The 17,223-nt window shown below is 43.8% G+C and overlaps 1 protein-coding gene across 1 annotated transcript in view; it reads right to left on the bottom strand.

The window, feature by feature from the left end:
* The window catches only part of asic4b (acid-sensing (proton-gated) ion channel family member 4b), a 32,989-nt gene extending 15,972 nt beyond the window's left edge, over positions 1 to 17,017 (bottom strand). Inside the window, exon 1 of the mRNA XM_035532895.1 lies at positions 16,081 to 17,017. Coding sequence (XP_035388788.1) covers positions 16,081 to 16,674 — 594 coding nt within the window. The 5' untranslated portion in view covers positions 16,675 to 17,017. The remainder of the gene's footprint in view (positions 1 to 16,080) is intronic.
* Positions 17,018 to 17,223: the final 206 nt, after the last annotated feature.

Genomic DNA, 17,223 nt, shown 5'->3' with positions numbered 1-17,223 from the left:
ATGGTAATAGTGGTGGTGTGTGGGGTGATAGCAGTGAGGTGGAAGATGATAGTGGTGGAGTATGGGGTGATAGTGGTGTAGTAGATGGTAATAGTGGTGGTGTGTGGGGTGATAGTAGTGAGGTGGAAGATGATAGTGGTGGAGTATGGGGTGATAGTGGTGTAGTAGATGGTAATAGTGGTGGTGTGTGGGGTGATAGCAGTGAGGTGGAAGATGATAGTGGTGGAGTATGGGGTGATAGTGGTGTAGTAGATGGTAATAGTGGTGGAATGTGGGGTGATAGCAGTGAGGTGGAAGATGATAGTGGTGGAGTATGGGGTGATAGTGGTGTAGTAGATGGTAATAGTGGTGGTGTGTGGGGTGATAGCAGTGAGGTGGAAGATGATAGTGGTGGAGTATGGGGTGATAGTGGTGTAGTAGATGGTAATAGTGGTGGTGTGTGGGGTGATAGCAGTGAGGTGGAAGATGATAGTGGTGGAGTATGGGGTGATAGTGGTGTAGTAGATGGTAATAGTGGTGGAATGTGGGGTGATAGCAGTGAGGTGGAAGATGATAGTGGTGGAGTATGGGGTGATAGTGGTGTAGTAGATGGTAATAGTGGTGGTGTGTGGGGTGATAGCAGTGAGGTGGAAGATGATAGTGGTGGAGTATGGGGTGATAGTGGTGTAGTAGATGGTAATAGTGGTGGAATGTGGGGTGATAGTAGTGGGTGATTTCTCAGTAGTTTCCCCACTCTAATTTCTCATCCTTCTTCTTGCCATTCTGGTAGAACAGGATGTTGGTGATAGCAAGAATATCTTTTTTGCCAGTGGTATTACTCCATGTTAGAGTCATGCCCAATGCTTGCATTGAAGTCCTCTAACTCTAACCCTAACCCTTAACTCTAACCTTAACCTCTAACCCTAACCTTAACCCTTAACCCTAACTTTAACCCCTAACCCTAACCTTAATCCCTAACCCTAACCTTAACCCTAACCTTAACCCCTAACCCTAACCTCTAGCAAGATCAGCTTATTATACCTGATACAATACAATATGACATGATTCGATACAATATAATGTATTTGATTTTCCCCCAAAGGGAATGTTTTTTTTTTTTTTAATTTAACACACTGAGAATGTTTGATCACACACCTAATATACTTCATATATACTACTGTCATGACTTTCGTTAAAATTGATAATATTTCACAGCCTATCAGCCTAAAAAGGAAAAAGGTAATCTTCAGTTATCAAACTACCCCCACAGTTCTCACACAACCCCCACAGTTATCACACAACCCTGACAGTTCTCACACAACCCTGATAGTTCTCACACAACCCTGACAGTTATCAAACTACCCCCACAGATATCACAATTATTGCACAGTTCTATAATTGTTAGTCCTGCGACTGTAGCACAATACTGATCTTATTGCACAATTCTGCAGAGTTAGCACAATCTCATAACCAGCCTGCAGTTCTTAGTCCCTCAGATATTGTACAGCCTCTTAGTTTAAACATAAATAAATCCCATAATAACTGCACAGCCTCATTGTCGTTCCACATCTCAATGGAATCCCACAGTGTAAAAGAATTGCACAGTTCTCTAGACCTTGTTACTGAACATCTTTATTGAAGCAGGCACAAACATTTTTAAAACAATTTAATTTGCATCTAGACACTCTGTATATACTGCCAGAGGGTAGCAGCTGTTCCCAGGACAGGGGATGAGTCTGGTTCTGTTCTCCCTGCTCCTCTGAGCATAATGCATTCATAGTTGAACCACACAGCGTTCTTTTTCCCCCCGTGACTTTCACTGTGGTTTTTAAACTGAGAGTTTAGCTGAGCAACAAGTCTGCCACACCATGCCTGCTACACATATCAAATTGAACTCTCTAAACCTGCCTGATAACACAGAAGCACAAGTTTCTCACTGATTTTGTACACTCTAAATGTTCTAATAAATACAGCCCTGTTGTAATTTGGAACACAGTCCATCAACATGGATTTTCTATGTCATTATCAATATGGACACCAAGATACTGCAGGAACATACCTGGATAATGGGAGTGTTGTGGACGATTACCTGCCTATAGCTGCCTACTGCCTTTGGATTAAATACCATCTCCTTCATTTGACTAATTTTACTTCATTTTCAGGAAATTATTACCACCTCACAGGGCAAATTTTTGTGCTTCATACAGATAATCTCATATTCAATTTGTGTATTTATGGGTTAGGAAGTGACTGGCTACATGGGGCAGTGCAGCTGTGTTTGTTATTGGCATAGTGTGTGAAGCCCATATGGAACTGGTGGTGTGACATTTAACGGGTTAAGGAGGATGCGGGGACGATGCACGTTAAACAGAACATACGTTTTAATCATAAGCACAACTCAACACACACAAACACACTACATGGGTCAAACACGGACAACCTTGACGATACGACATGAGACTTATATACACTCATGACAATTACACACAGCAAGGATCAGGTGCACAACACAAGATGGCGTGGCAATACGAACACACAGACACGCACGCGCACGCACATGAACATGCACACACACACACACACACATTTGAGGGGGGAGGGGCCGTACCGTGACAGAACCCCCCCTCAAGGGCGCGACTCCCGGTGCATCAGCCTACCGGGCTGCAGCCCCGAGACCAACGGCAAAAGGCGACGTCGGAGGACCAGATAACCCGCCACGGGCCACCGCGAGCAGGGCAGCGGGGGGAAGGACAGCGACCAAGATGATGACAGACACAGGGACGTACACACTAACGGGCACAGACACAAAGAGGAACAAAGTGACCGGTACATTTAGCGTAATTGGGACAAACACGGTAACAGGAACAGGCACATGAACACCACACACATTCAATAGTCCGGGGAAGGGGGAAGGAACTCCAGCCAGTCCCCCATTCGTCGGCTGGGTCAAAGACTGACCAGCCTGGCAGGAAGTGTCCCTTACCAGACTAGGTAGCGGTGACTGTCCCGTTTCTGGTGCCACTGCCTTTTTGCCTATACGAGGCTTCGGTGTAGGCGCATACGCTCTAGAGCTCCTCGCTTCAGGTGGGAGAGTGTCCATATTTGACAACAAGGCCTCCCTGCTAGCCGCCTGTGTTAGCCAGCTCGCACCTGGGCAGCGTGCCCTGGGCGGTGCCTTGGGTGCTGGAGGCTCTGAGCTTTTGGCATCGCCGTGCGAGGGAAGATCCCTATGAGGGTACTCTTCTACCTCCATAGGAACTTCCTCCTCACAAACGGAATCCCTTTCCGACTGCAGACAGACGTCGCTGCACTCCTCTGTCTCTCCATACTCTGTTTCTCCCATACGATCATCCAGGTAGGGATCGTAGGACCCAGGAGAGTCCATCTCCGAGTACTGGTCCTCCTGGTCCGGCTGTTCTCCGCAGGACTCTGCACCGTCCGATCCCGGACCATACACAGCGCCCCCCCCAAAATCGATCAGCGGGTTCCTCCCCTCCGGTAGCTCCATGAAGCGAGGCCAGGATGAAGGAAGGTCTGACCGCTGGAACGTAGGGGTCCACAGTGTCCGACTCCGAGGACTGGAAATTGTTATACCAGTCCCAGTCATCCGCTGGGGTTCCGTATGTCTCCCCTGCTTCCGCACCTGGAGTCAGGATGGTGCCCAAGAACACGGGATACTTCGCTGCACGTGCTGTGGGAGGGCCTTGACTTCCTTTCCTCCCCTTCTTCTTCTTGCCTTTCCCAGGCATCCTCGGTCGGTCGGTGTTTCTGTGACGTTTAACGGGGTAAGGAGGATGCGGGGACAAGGCACGTTAAACAGAACATACGTTTTAATCATAGGCACAACTCAACACACACAAACACACTACATGGGTCAAACACCGACAACCTTGACGATACGACATGAGACTTATATACACTCATGACAATTACACACAACAAGGATCAGGTGCACAACACAAGATGGCGTGGCAATATGGACACACAGAAACGCACGCGCACGCACATGCACATGCACACACACACACACACACACACATTTGAGGGGGGAGGGGCCGTACCGTGACAGGTGGCACTAAAATGGAATGGTCAGTGGGGCTAGGTATGGCCTGATTCTCAAGGGAGATCAGTGTGAATTTACGTTTAAAGAGGTGTGGATTGGATTATAAGTGGGGCTGTGATGCATACCTCACTGAGGACGTGGACTTAATTCAGTAAAACACCAGTGAAGGGAAGTGCCTACCTGAGCTTGTGATGCTGTGGTTGCTGTATGAAGTGAGTGGAATGGGTACTGTGTGAGTGGGTGGGGCCCTGTGTGAAGTGAGTGGGCGTGGCCCACAGGATATTTGACATTGGTTTCACCCAATGTATAAGATAACCCACACACTCTGGTGAACGTATTCTTGACTTTGAACTGACATACAGTGTAGACATAGAGAATATAGTTATACTACTCAAGTCAGATGCCATCTCAGACCATTCACTAATTTTATTTGAATTACATATGAGCCACAATATAGTAACCTCACCTCGCTATCATACCAGACACACAATCACATCAGCCACTGCACCTACATTTATTGTGAATCTCCCAGACTTATCATTTGCGACTAGGATACCCTCAATTCACACGGAACTTGATCAAATGACTGAATGCTTGGAATCACACTCAATGCTTGCACGCTCAATGATGTTGCTCCACTTAAAAAAATAAATACATTTGTACCTTGGTATAATGACCACATTCGCAATTTGAAACAAAACACTTGAAAAATAGAATGTAAAATGGCACCACACTAAGCTTGTAGTCTTCCAGCTAGCATGGAAGGAGAGCCTTCTCAAGTAAAGAAAAGCACTTATTACTGCTTGAACATCTTATCTCTGAACCCTAATAGAAAATAACAAAAATAATCCCAGATTTTTAGTACAATTGCACATGTAACTAGGAATAAAATTAACACCAATGCTCAGATTACCACATCACACAGTAGTAATAAGTTAATTCATTTCTTTAATGAGAAAATTAAGCACATTAGAAATAACATTAAGAGTATAAACATGACATCGGGCAACTACTTATAGATCAGAACAACCAAGCCAAAAGCAACTCTAGAATCCTTTACACCGATCCAAGAGCCAAAATTTACATTTCTGATCTCACACTCAAAATTGCTTGCTTATTAGATTCTTACTAGATAGCTTACTTAGTATATTCGCTGCACACATACTTTCTTACGGAAATCCTACATGAAGTAATTGAACCTTTACTAAATTTAATAAACTCCACCTAGAACCTTGGCTACGTTCCTAAATCATTCAAATTAGCAGTAATCAGACCACTTATCAAAAAATCTAACCTCAACCCATGTCAGATGTCAAACTACAGGCCGACCTCAAACCTTCCATTTATTTCCAAGCTGTAGCTCAGTAGCTAAGCGCATACCTGAATCAGAACCAGATACAAGAAGTCTTTCAGTCAGGGTTTAGGCCTCATCATAGTACAAAGACAGCACTGATTAAAGTAGTTAATGACCTGTTGTTGGCTTCTGACCAGGATTATGTCTCTTATCTTATATTGCTTGAGTGCAGCATTTGACACTATAGATCACAACATTTTAAATGATAGACTCAAAAATGTTGATGGAATTAGGGTAATACCCCTTTCCTGGTTTAAATCTTACCTAGCCGGTCATTACCAGTTTGTTAATGTAAATGGAGACTTCTCATCATACAACAAGGTTAGCTATGGTGTTCCACAATGATCTAGGGCCTCTGCTTTTTTCTTTATATATGCTACTTCTAGGTCACATTATACGTAAACACTGTGCTAGTTTCCACTGCTACGCTAATGATACTCAGCTATATGTCTCAGCCAAACCAGAGGACATATATCAGCTTAGTATTACATTTACATTTATGGCATTTAGCTGACGCTTTTATCCAAAGCGACTTACAATACATATGTATTGTGAGGACCTAGCTGTCTCTGGGCGTGATATAAGTACCTCTGTTTTGTCAGGATTAAGTGAGAGAAAGTTCCTCAACATCCAGTATCTGATGTCCTTTATGCTTTCTGATGAATGCATAAAGGACATCAGACACTGGATGTTTATACTTATTCATACTTATTTATACTTATTCATACTTATTCATATTCATCAGAAAGCATAAAGGACATCAGACACTGGATGTTGAGGAACTTTCTCTCACTTAATCCTGACAAAACAGAGGTACTTATATCAGGCCCAGAGACAGCTAGATCATCTAATTACTCAATGAACCTCAATGGTCTCTCAATCACATCTTCTCTAACAGTTAAAGATCTTGGAGTGATTATGGATCCCAGTCTCTTATTCAAAGCTCATGTAAACAATATTTCTAGGACCTCTTTTCTCCACCTTAGGAACATTTCAAAGATTAGGAACATGCTCTTCTCACATGATGCAGAAAAGCTACTCCATGCATTTACCACTTCCAGATTGGACTACTGTAATGGCTTACTATCTGGCTGTACCATTAAGTGCCTAAACAAGCTCCAGCTAGTTCAAAATGCAGCAGCCAGAGTTCTTACTATAACTAAAAAATTTGATCACATCACTCCTATCTTAGCTACTTTACATTTCATATTGATTATAAAATACTTGTAATAACCTACAAAGCACTGAATGGTGTTGCCCCACAGTACCTTAGAGAACTCCTAGTGCATTACGATCCACCATGTCTGCTTAGATCAAAAACCTGCATGCTCATTACTAATACCAAAAATAAGAAAATCTACTGCAGGGGGCAGAGCCTTTTCCTATAAAGCTCCTACACTATGGAATAACCTTCCTGTAAATGTTCCAAACTCAGACACAGTCTCAATATTTAAGGCTGAAAACCTATCTGTACAGTCAGGCATTTTATTAACTACTTCCCATCTTAGGTAAAGGTGTAGATCTGGGGGTCCACGGGCACTGAGAATTATGGTAAACTGGGATGTTATGATGCTGTCACTTCACCTCTCTTTTGTCAAAGTGTTTTGACTGAGAGCAGCAGAGTGCTGATGTTCCAGGGTGCCTCATGCCTGTGGTTCCTTCTGGCTCTTTCCTTTAGCTGTGCTGCCGTAGCTAGATCTGCTGGAGTCCATCACTGCACATTATAGTTCCCTAATTTACAGACCCTCGTACCTGGACATACCTAATAATCTAGTCTCTCTTTCTGCTGAGGTTCACCTACCCCTGGTGTCATGATGTTACTGAGCCTCGACCCGTCTCAGCTGCCATGGCTCCTCCCACCACCCTTGATGTCCCCTGCTGTAGCCCACCACACCTCCACCCCAGCCAACTACTTCTCTGTTCTCATGTGGGATGGGTTTTGAAAATGTGTACACCATGGGGCCGGACTAGGACTTCTAGAAAACCACACTAGACATTAATTGCTTATTTTTTCATTTTAATATTATTTGTTTATTTTTCTATTGTTACTAAAATTGTTACTATTGTGGTGACCGTTGTTGGCCAGAGGGGGATACTAACCCCCCCACCCAACACCTTGAGTCTTGGTTCCTCCCAAGGTTTCTTCCTCGGGCGCTAGGGAGTTTTTCCTTGCCACTGTCACCATTGTCTTGCTCACTGGGGGCTTGGACTTGGACATTTGTAAAACTGCTTTGTGACCTGGGTTCACCTGGGGTCACCTGTGCTTGCCGATAGGCTCAGAAAGGGTGCTGTTAATGTTTACATGCTGAATGCAACCTGATAGGAAAGAATGACACATGACCATTCAGATAAAAACTATGGGACTGTAGCCTGCAGCTGCTGTAGATGTGCTACATGTCCATTTATTAACAGCCACTAGAATAACAAGTGCAGAGGATCAACCTTTATAACCCACTCCTTCTCATGTATAACTGCAAGAGTTGTTTAGTATATATCTTGCAGCTATTTATTATTTACTGTTATTTTACAATTTAATTTAATAATTATACTATAATAAAGCAAGAGTGTACACACATCCATGGACATCCACAAGTGCATACACACATATATGCACATCCACAAGTGCATAAACACACATACAGAAGTGCATACAAACACATACGCACATCCATGCACATAAACAAGTGCATGCACATACATACACACATACACACATACACAAGTGCATGCACACACATACGCATATGCACGCACATACACAAGTGCATGTATACACATACACAAGTGTATGCACACACATACACCCACATACGCACATGTGCGCACATACACAAGTGCATGCGCGCACATATGCACATGCATGCAAATGCACAAATGAACCGTATTCAATATTAAGTCAATGAAATACAAACAGTGCATTACGATGTAGCCTTATTTTCTCTCGCCAAACTGTTAGTGCTCAGAAAGTCATACATGCCTACCTTACATTTTCAATATTGTTAAACAACCTATACTGATTAATCAGCGTATTTCATTTAGATATGTGAATCCTTCAAGAAGTTTGAGCAAACTAACAACCAGGATTCAAACTGTAAAATGTGTTTTACATTATCCCAAGTACCACATAACTCACATAACTCACATAACTCACACAACTCACATAACCACATAACCACATAACTCACATAACCACATAACCATATAGCCACATAACTCACATAACCACATAACTCACATAACTCACATAACCACATAACTCACATAACTCACACAACTCACATAACTCACATAACTCGCATGACCTCATAACCACATAACTCACATAACTCACATAATCACATAACTTACATAACCACATAACTCAGATAGCTCACATAAGTCATATAACCACATAACTCACATAATCACATACCTCACATAACCACATAACTCGCATGACCTCATATCCACATAACTCACATAACCACATAACTCACATAACTCACATAACCACATAACCACATAACTCACAAAACCACATAACTCACATAACCTCATAACCACAAAACTCAAATAACTCACAGAACCACATAACTTACATAACCACATAACTCACATAACTCACATAACCACATAACCACATAACTCACATAACTCACATAACCACATAACCACATAACTCACATAACCACATAACTCACATAACCTCATAACCACAAAACTCACATAACCACATAACCACATAACTCACATACCTCACATAACCACATAACTCACAACTCACATGACCTCATATCCACATAACCACATAACGCACATAACCACATAACTCACATAACTCACATAACCACATCCACATCCTCCATCAAGGTGGGTCAATGAGAGAGTGAGAGTTTCACAGCTCACAGTGTTCTATGTCCTCAACAAGCATTAGATGCACCATGAAAAGTCACACACACACACACACACACACACACACACACACACACACACACACACACACACACACACACACACACACACACCCCTGTGCTTGTATGTGCACACACTGTGCAGTGAACACATGACATTTGAAAGTGCGTCTGTGTGGGCGATCCGTGTCTGTGTGGGAGATCCGTGTCTGTGTGGGAGATCCGTGTCTGTGTGGGAGATCCGTGTCTGAGTGGAAGATCCGTGTCTGAGTGGAAGAGCTGTGTCTGTGTGGGAGATCCGTGTCTGTGTGGGAGATCCGTGTCTGTGTGCGAGATCTGTGTCTGTGTGGGAGATCTGTGTGTGAGTGGAAGAGCTGTGTCTGTGTGGGAGATCTGTGTCTGTGTGGGAGATCCGTGTCTGTGTGCAAGATCTGTGTCTGTGTGGGAGATCTGTGTGTGAGTGGAAGAGCTGTGTCTGTGTGGGAGATCTGTGTCTGTGTGGGAGATCCGTGTCTGTGTGGGAGATCTGTGTCTGAGTGGAAGAGCTGTGTCTGTGTGGGAGATCCGTGTCTGAGTGGAAGAGCTGTGTCTGTGTGGGAGATCTGTGTCTGTGTGGGAGATCTGTCTCTGTGTGGGAGATCCGTGTCTGTGTGGGAGATCCGTGTCTGTGTGGGAGATCCGTGTCTGTGTGGGAGATCTGTGTCTGTGTGGAAGATCCGTGTCTGAGTGGAAGAGCTGTGTCTGAGTGGAAAATCCGTGTCTGTGTGGGAGATCCTGTGTCTGTGCACTGGGTTGTAGCTCTGGGTCTCTGCCTCCTTCTAACTTCTTTCACTCTACGGTTAACATGTGGCAGGACAGGAATGTGGTATTTTCAAAAGTGGCTGAATGTCCTGTTGGCCCCACACCTAATCTCTAAATCCTGTTACTATGTCGGTTTTTAGCTTTGAAGTTGAAGCGAACGCAATCCAGCAGATATCATCATGCCTCCTTCAACCAGGCTGGAAACCCACACAGGGAGATGGATTAGTGAATCACCTTGGTCACGTTTGACAACCTCATGCGTACTCAGAGATTTATGCAAGAAACATGTAATGGAAGAATCTTAAATAGGCTTTGCTGAAAAGACATAATTCCTGTCTTAGTTGTGCTAATTTTTATCTCTAATCCTAAAAACTGTGGATGGACAGCTGTATGACAGGGAGAGACATATGAATGTTAAGGTGAAAATCAACAGAATTGCAATTTTAACATGAGACCTTAATGAGGGATTCATAACAAACTCACAGGATTTGATTGACTCTGCAGGTGGCCCTTGTCTTCCCCTGAGTTATTTGCCCTGCCGTTTGGAGAGTTGCCACCAGAGGGGGTTCATGCAGGACTTACTTTATAGTCAAGTCTCCCAGAAAGCCAAATGTGTGTCAGAACCCTGGACCAGATGAGATCTCCTCACAGAACCCTGGACCAGATGAGATCTCCTCACAGAACCCTGGACCAGATGAGATCTCCTCACAGAACCCTGGACCAGATGAGATCTCCTCACAGAACCTTGGACCAGATGAGATCACCTCACTGTCTGTAGTAATTCATGTCTGTTCCTGTACCAAGACTTTACGTATAGCCCATATTCCATGACTAAGGCCCAAACTGTGATGAAAATGTTATATGAAAAACAAATTAACATAATTATAGGCGTCTAAAACCCTATAAATGTTACAGATTTGGGAAACCTCAGGCAGAGCGAGAGCTCCTCACTCCTACGGGGAGTTTTAGAACAACAATGTTCCAGAGGAGATTCTAGAACAGAAAAAAAAATGACTTCTGCAGAACTACTTGAATAGAGAATGATGTAGGGACATGAGAAAATATTCCAAACACAGATATTCTCTGTGACAAAAAAATGACTTAACCCTGCATGCAGATGAAGTTTTCGAAACTGGATATTCAGAAGAAAACAGATCAAAGAAGTGAAAGGCACAACAGCCCCTTGTCTCATTAAGTACAGACTCCAGTGGTGCGTTTCTAATTTGTGTATAGAAACACAGCAGTCAAAGGATTTTTAAATGTGGCATTTACACTTCAGGCCTTCGATCCAAAAGCAAACAAAACTCTTATTAGCATTCTGAAAACGGCAAGGACATCATACACAAACAGGTGCATAATATGTGTGCGCGCGCATGCACGCACACACACACACACACACACACACACACACACACACACACACACACACAAAGACAGACACAGTGTTACAGTTGTCCTTTTGTGTTTTACTATTTTATCATTATGAAAATGTAACACTGGGTAACAAACATTAAAGCTGTTTGTCCCACAAACCTCATAATAGAGTTTATACCTCGTCTGAATCTGATTCTGAATTCAGCTTTAGGCCTGCACAGGCCTGCCCTTTGCTACAGTTTGCTTTGTTTATAGTTTTTCTGATTTAAAATATTTCTCACAACAAACTTACCCGCTATGAAAACACAACACTCTGGTCTAAACTAATCATAATGAATAGTTTCTAAAGTAATACAAAACCAAAATGCACATGCAATTATCTAAAACAAAAAGACAAGTTCTTGTCTTTGTGCACAAGTCTCAGTTGCATCTCATCTCCTTCCTTCCTGTGGAGTCATATCTGTACTCCAATGACCGCAGATCAATTAACTGATTAGTTGGTTAAAAGTGCCGTTTGCCAAAGAGTTCACCTAACTGTCAGCTCACTGTTCACTATAACAGGGGTCACTGTTCACTTCAATAGGGGTTACTGTTCACTATAACAGGAGAGTTCACCTAACTGTCAGCTCACTTCACTATAACAGGGATGACTGTTCACTATAACAGGGGTCATGGGTAAAACTCATGTTGCCATGTGTTGCACTGTAATCACAGACAATGGTGGAACTTGAATGCAGCCCTAAAGTATGCGACAGTCTATTTGTTGTAAGCAATCTACCTTAACCCTAACTCTAATCCTTGCACAGAGCATTAGTCTACCTTAACCCTAACCCTAATCCAGCACAAAGCATTATTCTGCTTTAACACTAACCCTAATCCAGCACAGAGCATTATTCTACCTTAACCCTAACTCTAATCCAGGACAGAGCATTATTCTACCTTAACCCTAACCCTAATCAAGCACGAGCATTATTCTACCTTAACACTAACCCTAATCCTGCACAGAGCATTATTCTACCTTAACCCTAACCCTAATCCAGCACAAATCATTATTCTACTTTAACCCTAATTCTAATCCAGCACAGAGCATTATTCTACCTTAACCCTAACCCTAATCCTGCACAGAGCATTATTCTACCTTAACCCTAACCCTAATCCAGCACAAATCATTATTCTACTTTAACCCTAATTCTAATCCAGCACAGAGCATTATTCTACCTTAACCCTAACCCTAATCAAGCACAGAGCATTATTCTACCTTAACACTAACCCTAATCCAGCACAGAGCATTATTCTACCATAGCCCTAACCCTAATCCAGCACAAATCATTATTCTACTTTAACCCTAACTCTAATCCAGGACAGAGCATTATTCTACCTTAACCCTAACCCTAATCAAGCACAGAGCATTATTCTACCTTAACACTAACCCTAATCCAGCACAGAGCATTATTCTACCATAGCCCTAACCCTAATCCAGCACAAATCATTATTCTACTTTAACCCTAACTCTAATCCAGGACAGAGCATTATTCTACCTTAACCCTAACCCTAATCAAGCACAGAGCATTATTCTACTTTAACACTAACCCTAATCCAGCACAGAGCATTATTCTACTTTAGCCCTAACCCTAATCCAGCACAAATCATTATTCTACTTTAACCCTAACTCTAATCCAGGACAGAGCATTATTCTACCTTAACCCTAACCCTAATCAAGCACAGAGGATTATTCTACCTTAACACTAACCCTAATCCAGCACAGAGAATTATTCTATTTTAACCCTAACTCTAATCTAGCACAGAGCATTATACTACCTTAACCCTAACCCTAATACAGTACAGAGCATTATTCTACCTTAACACTAACCCTAATCCAGCACAGAGCATTATACTACTTTAACCATAATCCAGCACAGAACATTATTCTCAATACTTATCACTTTTGAAAGAGGAAGTAGAAGTGAGTTCCTCTGTGATTTATGATGATTCATGAGTGAGTTACAGAACATCACTAATAATCACATCACAGAACATGATCAGCAATTGCAAACTCCTACTGCATCATAGAGAACATAAAAGTAAACAAACAGATAATGAACAATTCACGTCGTCCATTTCATCTACATAAACATTCCCCTAAACCCGACTATGTACCTCCAGTTAAGCCATAAGGAGAAGAACAGACTAAGGGTTTCTGCAAGTGGACAGAAAAGAAACGGACTTGTAGCTTGCACAATGTATCATGTATAATGTACAGATTATGAATTGCATGATGTATCGTAAATCGAGGTTACGGCTCCTCACTGGTTTCAGAAGCTCTGGAGCAGAGAGAGCGTTTACACAGCACAGCTCTGCACTGAGTGTGTTCCTGTTATTCCACCTCCTTATCATGACCCTAAACCTGGCGGAAGTGCGCTTCTGAGAGGAGATTAGCTGCATTCAGAAGATATGAGCACTCCGACAGTTCCATCCATTACTGCCCCAGCTTGTAAGAGCTTTGATTAATGTTTTACATGAGTTTCCTTAATTTATGCAGCTCTTCTGTGAAAAATCAAATCCACCAGGTCATTCCAGCACTAGAGGACAGGAGTGGAAGGGATCAGTCCATGTTTCGACCTGCAGGGGGTTGACCTGCAGGGGAGTTAACTTGTTTTTTTGTCTGCAAGGCTGTTGTGTGGAGTCATTAATTTACAGAACTGATTATTACACACACATGCACACACTGACACACAACTAAGGCAAAACATTATTAAAGCTCACGTTTTAATCTAAGATGCAGTATCAGATTACATCTCACTGCACCTGTGGAGTTTTTATATTACTGAGCACTAGCAATATCAAACGTTGTTTGATATTGTTTGTTATCATTTGGTATTGCATATATTGTTGTTTTCATATAGAACTTATGCTTACTTTGCAGTTCTTGTATGTATCAATTTTGGTTCCTGTATTCCAGCAGATATCTTAGACTCCAACTTATTGTACTGGCTAGGATGTATTCTATGAGTAGATGACAAAGCACTTTGTAAGTCACTCTGGTCACTAAATACAGAAAATGCAGAAAATGTAAATGTAGATATTCGTCAGTGAGACTGAACTAGATTTTTCTTACATAAAAGTAAACTCTTCTGACCTCAACTTCCTTTAGCTTATTCACCTAACCAAAATGGATCTTTTTGTAATGTAGTGTTTCTCCTCTAATCTGGCGTCCAACCTGAACCTCACCCTCCCTATATATTCATCAGGGCACAAACCATGTGCAAGAGCTGAAGTCTGAGCGATTCAGTAGATTTACCGCTCAATCAAAACACACATGAGGCTGACAAACATAGCCGAGGGCAAGATCCTGAGAGAGCATGGAAGAGACGTGCAGCCAGGCGGACTGAGGAACGGCTTTCCGTTCAGAGTTCAAATCAACATCGCCCTGAGATGGAGGACTAACTGGCCACCATGGACAATGTTTCATGGTGTGCTTCTGAATTCAGGAGTACATCTTCCATCTCTGACAAATGGTAGTGGCAGTGGTAGCTCAGTGGTTAAGGTACTAAGCAGAAGGTTGCCAGTTCAAGTCCTGCCACTGTTGGGCCCCTGAGCAAGACCCTTATCTCTCAATTACTCAAGCTGTGTTCAGTCATGATTGTAAGTTGCTTTAGATAAAAGCATTATTTAAATGCTGTAAATGAATGTCATGGTGTCATATTCTGGAGACAGGATGAACAATAAAAGTTGCAGGTGCTATACACAAATGCTCAAAAGCACTAAGGATGTAATTACACTTGCATGCATGTACACATACAAATGCAAAATAAACCAACACAGTTACATGCAGATGCATGCATGCACACACACACATACCAGGAGCGCACACTAATCACTCACACAACCAGAAGCACACACTAATCACTGACTCTAGCAGGGGCGCACACCAATGTGCTGTTCAAAGCCCAACAGGCGCCAACCAGTGTCACCTATAGATTGAAAATGGAGCCTCCAGTATCAGGTAGAAACCTCTGGATGGCCTTGTAAATATCTAAGATATCTGTAGATTAAGGGACCTGTTTACACAGTGCATTCTCACAGTTAGAGGGTGTGTGGGAGTCTGCCTGCTCTTACGACTTAACCCACAGAACAACACTAATAATACAGCAAGTGTAGTGTCAGTCATAACGATTTGATCATGCAGCCTGCCGGTGCTTCCCTCTTCTCAGGAAGGGGCCATCATCAACAGTTATAATTAGAGTCAGAACTGTCAGGAGGCCAGTATATGTTTACAGCAGTTGTGATGGGAACTACTTTAAATGCTCCTGCAGTCAACCAGTCACTGTGGAGGAGAACACTGAAGTCATGGGGGTTCTGTGCCGGTGTGCGTGGGTACTTCCTCTCTAATGTGAATTGTCTTCACACCCTCCTGTGATCACATCACAGTGGGACACAGTACCTAACATTGAACCGTTAGCTTTCGTTTTTTTCCCAATCCAGATCAGATCTGGTGGTGCATTTTAATGCAAGAAACACACTGCACTAAAGAGCCTGAGGATCCACCCACAACCAGCCAACAACTGAGACAAAACTGAGCCAGTCAGTGAGGAACACCAGGTAGCTCATGGCCTACTCACCACGCTGAAGTCCTGTACAGAGCAGTTCTGGCCACTGAAGTTGCAGCTCTTTAGCATGTCTTCCAGCTGGTGGCCCGTGCGCTGGAAGATGTCCAGCATGTCAGGTGGTGGGTACTGCAGTTCGCCAGGCCGGTGCCCGCCACGACTCTTGGGCGGCAGACCAGTGAGGTTGGCCAGGTGGTAGATGTCGGCATCGGTCAGCGCAGAGAAACGGAAGCGATTGACATTACAGAGTGTCACAGCGGGGAACGTGAGCTCCTGCCTGCTTTCCCCGCCCAGCGCAGCCAGGTGTGGGTGTTCCAGGTACAGGGTGGTGCTCTGCGAGGCCTGGTACAGGAAGACTGCCAACGACGCCAGCAGCGCCAGCGCCCACAGGACCTGTTTCAGCCCAAGCCGCCCTGACCCTGGAGGCCCTAAAACCTGGGACAGGCCGTGCAGGGAGGAGGAGCTGGCGAACGCAGCCAGGTCTGCCACGCCTCCCCTGGGCCGGCTGAGGCACTCTTCCGATGCTCTGGCCCCGCCCCCTTTGGGGCGGCCTGCCTTGGCTTCATCCTCCTCTGTGAACTTGATTTTGCAGACGAACTCGAGAGGCATGTGTCTGGCCAGGGCTGTGCTTGCAGAGCCTCCTGCTGAAGGCTCCGGTCTCTCTTGCTGATGAGGCGAAATGTCTCTACCGGCCTCTCACCCCTTGTCACCTGCTGCACCTCCAGGTAACAGAACGAACACTTGTTCTATCCGTAAATGTTGCTCGTCTCTGTTTTCTTGAATCTCACACTTTCCACACTTTTTTTTTCCAAATTCCAGTCTCTCTCACGTTTGGTCTGATCTCTCTTCTTTCCACTAAGATGGTATATCCTAATACTTTTGTCTTAGGTGCACTTCCTTGCCTCCATCCTTCACGTCTGTCCTGCTCTTCTTTCCCCCTTTGAAGCTGGCAGGTGGAGCTGTGGCACTGGAAGAGTGGTGAGGGGTGGAGAGAAGGGTGGAGCACAGGTGGAGCAAGGAGAGGACTGGAGAAAGTGAAGAGTGACGGCGTCAGCGCTGTGGCAGCTCCGAGACGGTGAGAGCAGTGTAGGTTCCAGAGCGAGAGTGCGAGTGGTGTGGGCTGGAGACGCACGCCAAGAGTGAGAGACACAGAGAGCT

Source organism: Electrophorus electricus, chromosome 1 (genome assembly GCF_013358815.1).
Source record: "Electrophorus electricus isolate fEleEle1 chromosome 1, fEleEle1.pri, whole genome shotgun sequence".
Lineage (NCBI taxonomy): Eukaryota > Metazoa > Chordata > Actinopteri > Gymnotiformes > Gymnotidae > Electrophorus > Electrophorus electricus.
Note: the sequence above shows the minus strand (reverse complement) of the source record. Positions and strands in the feature narration are given on the sequence as shown.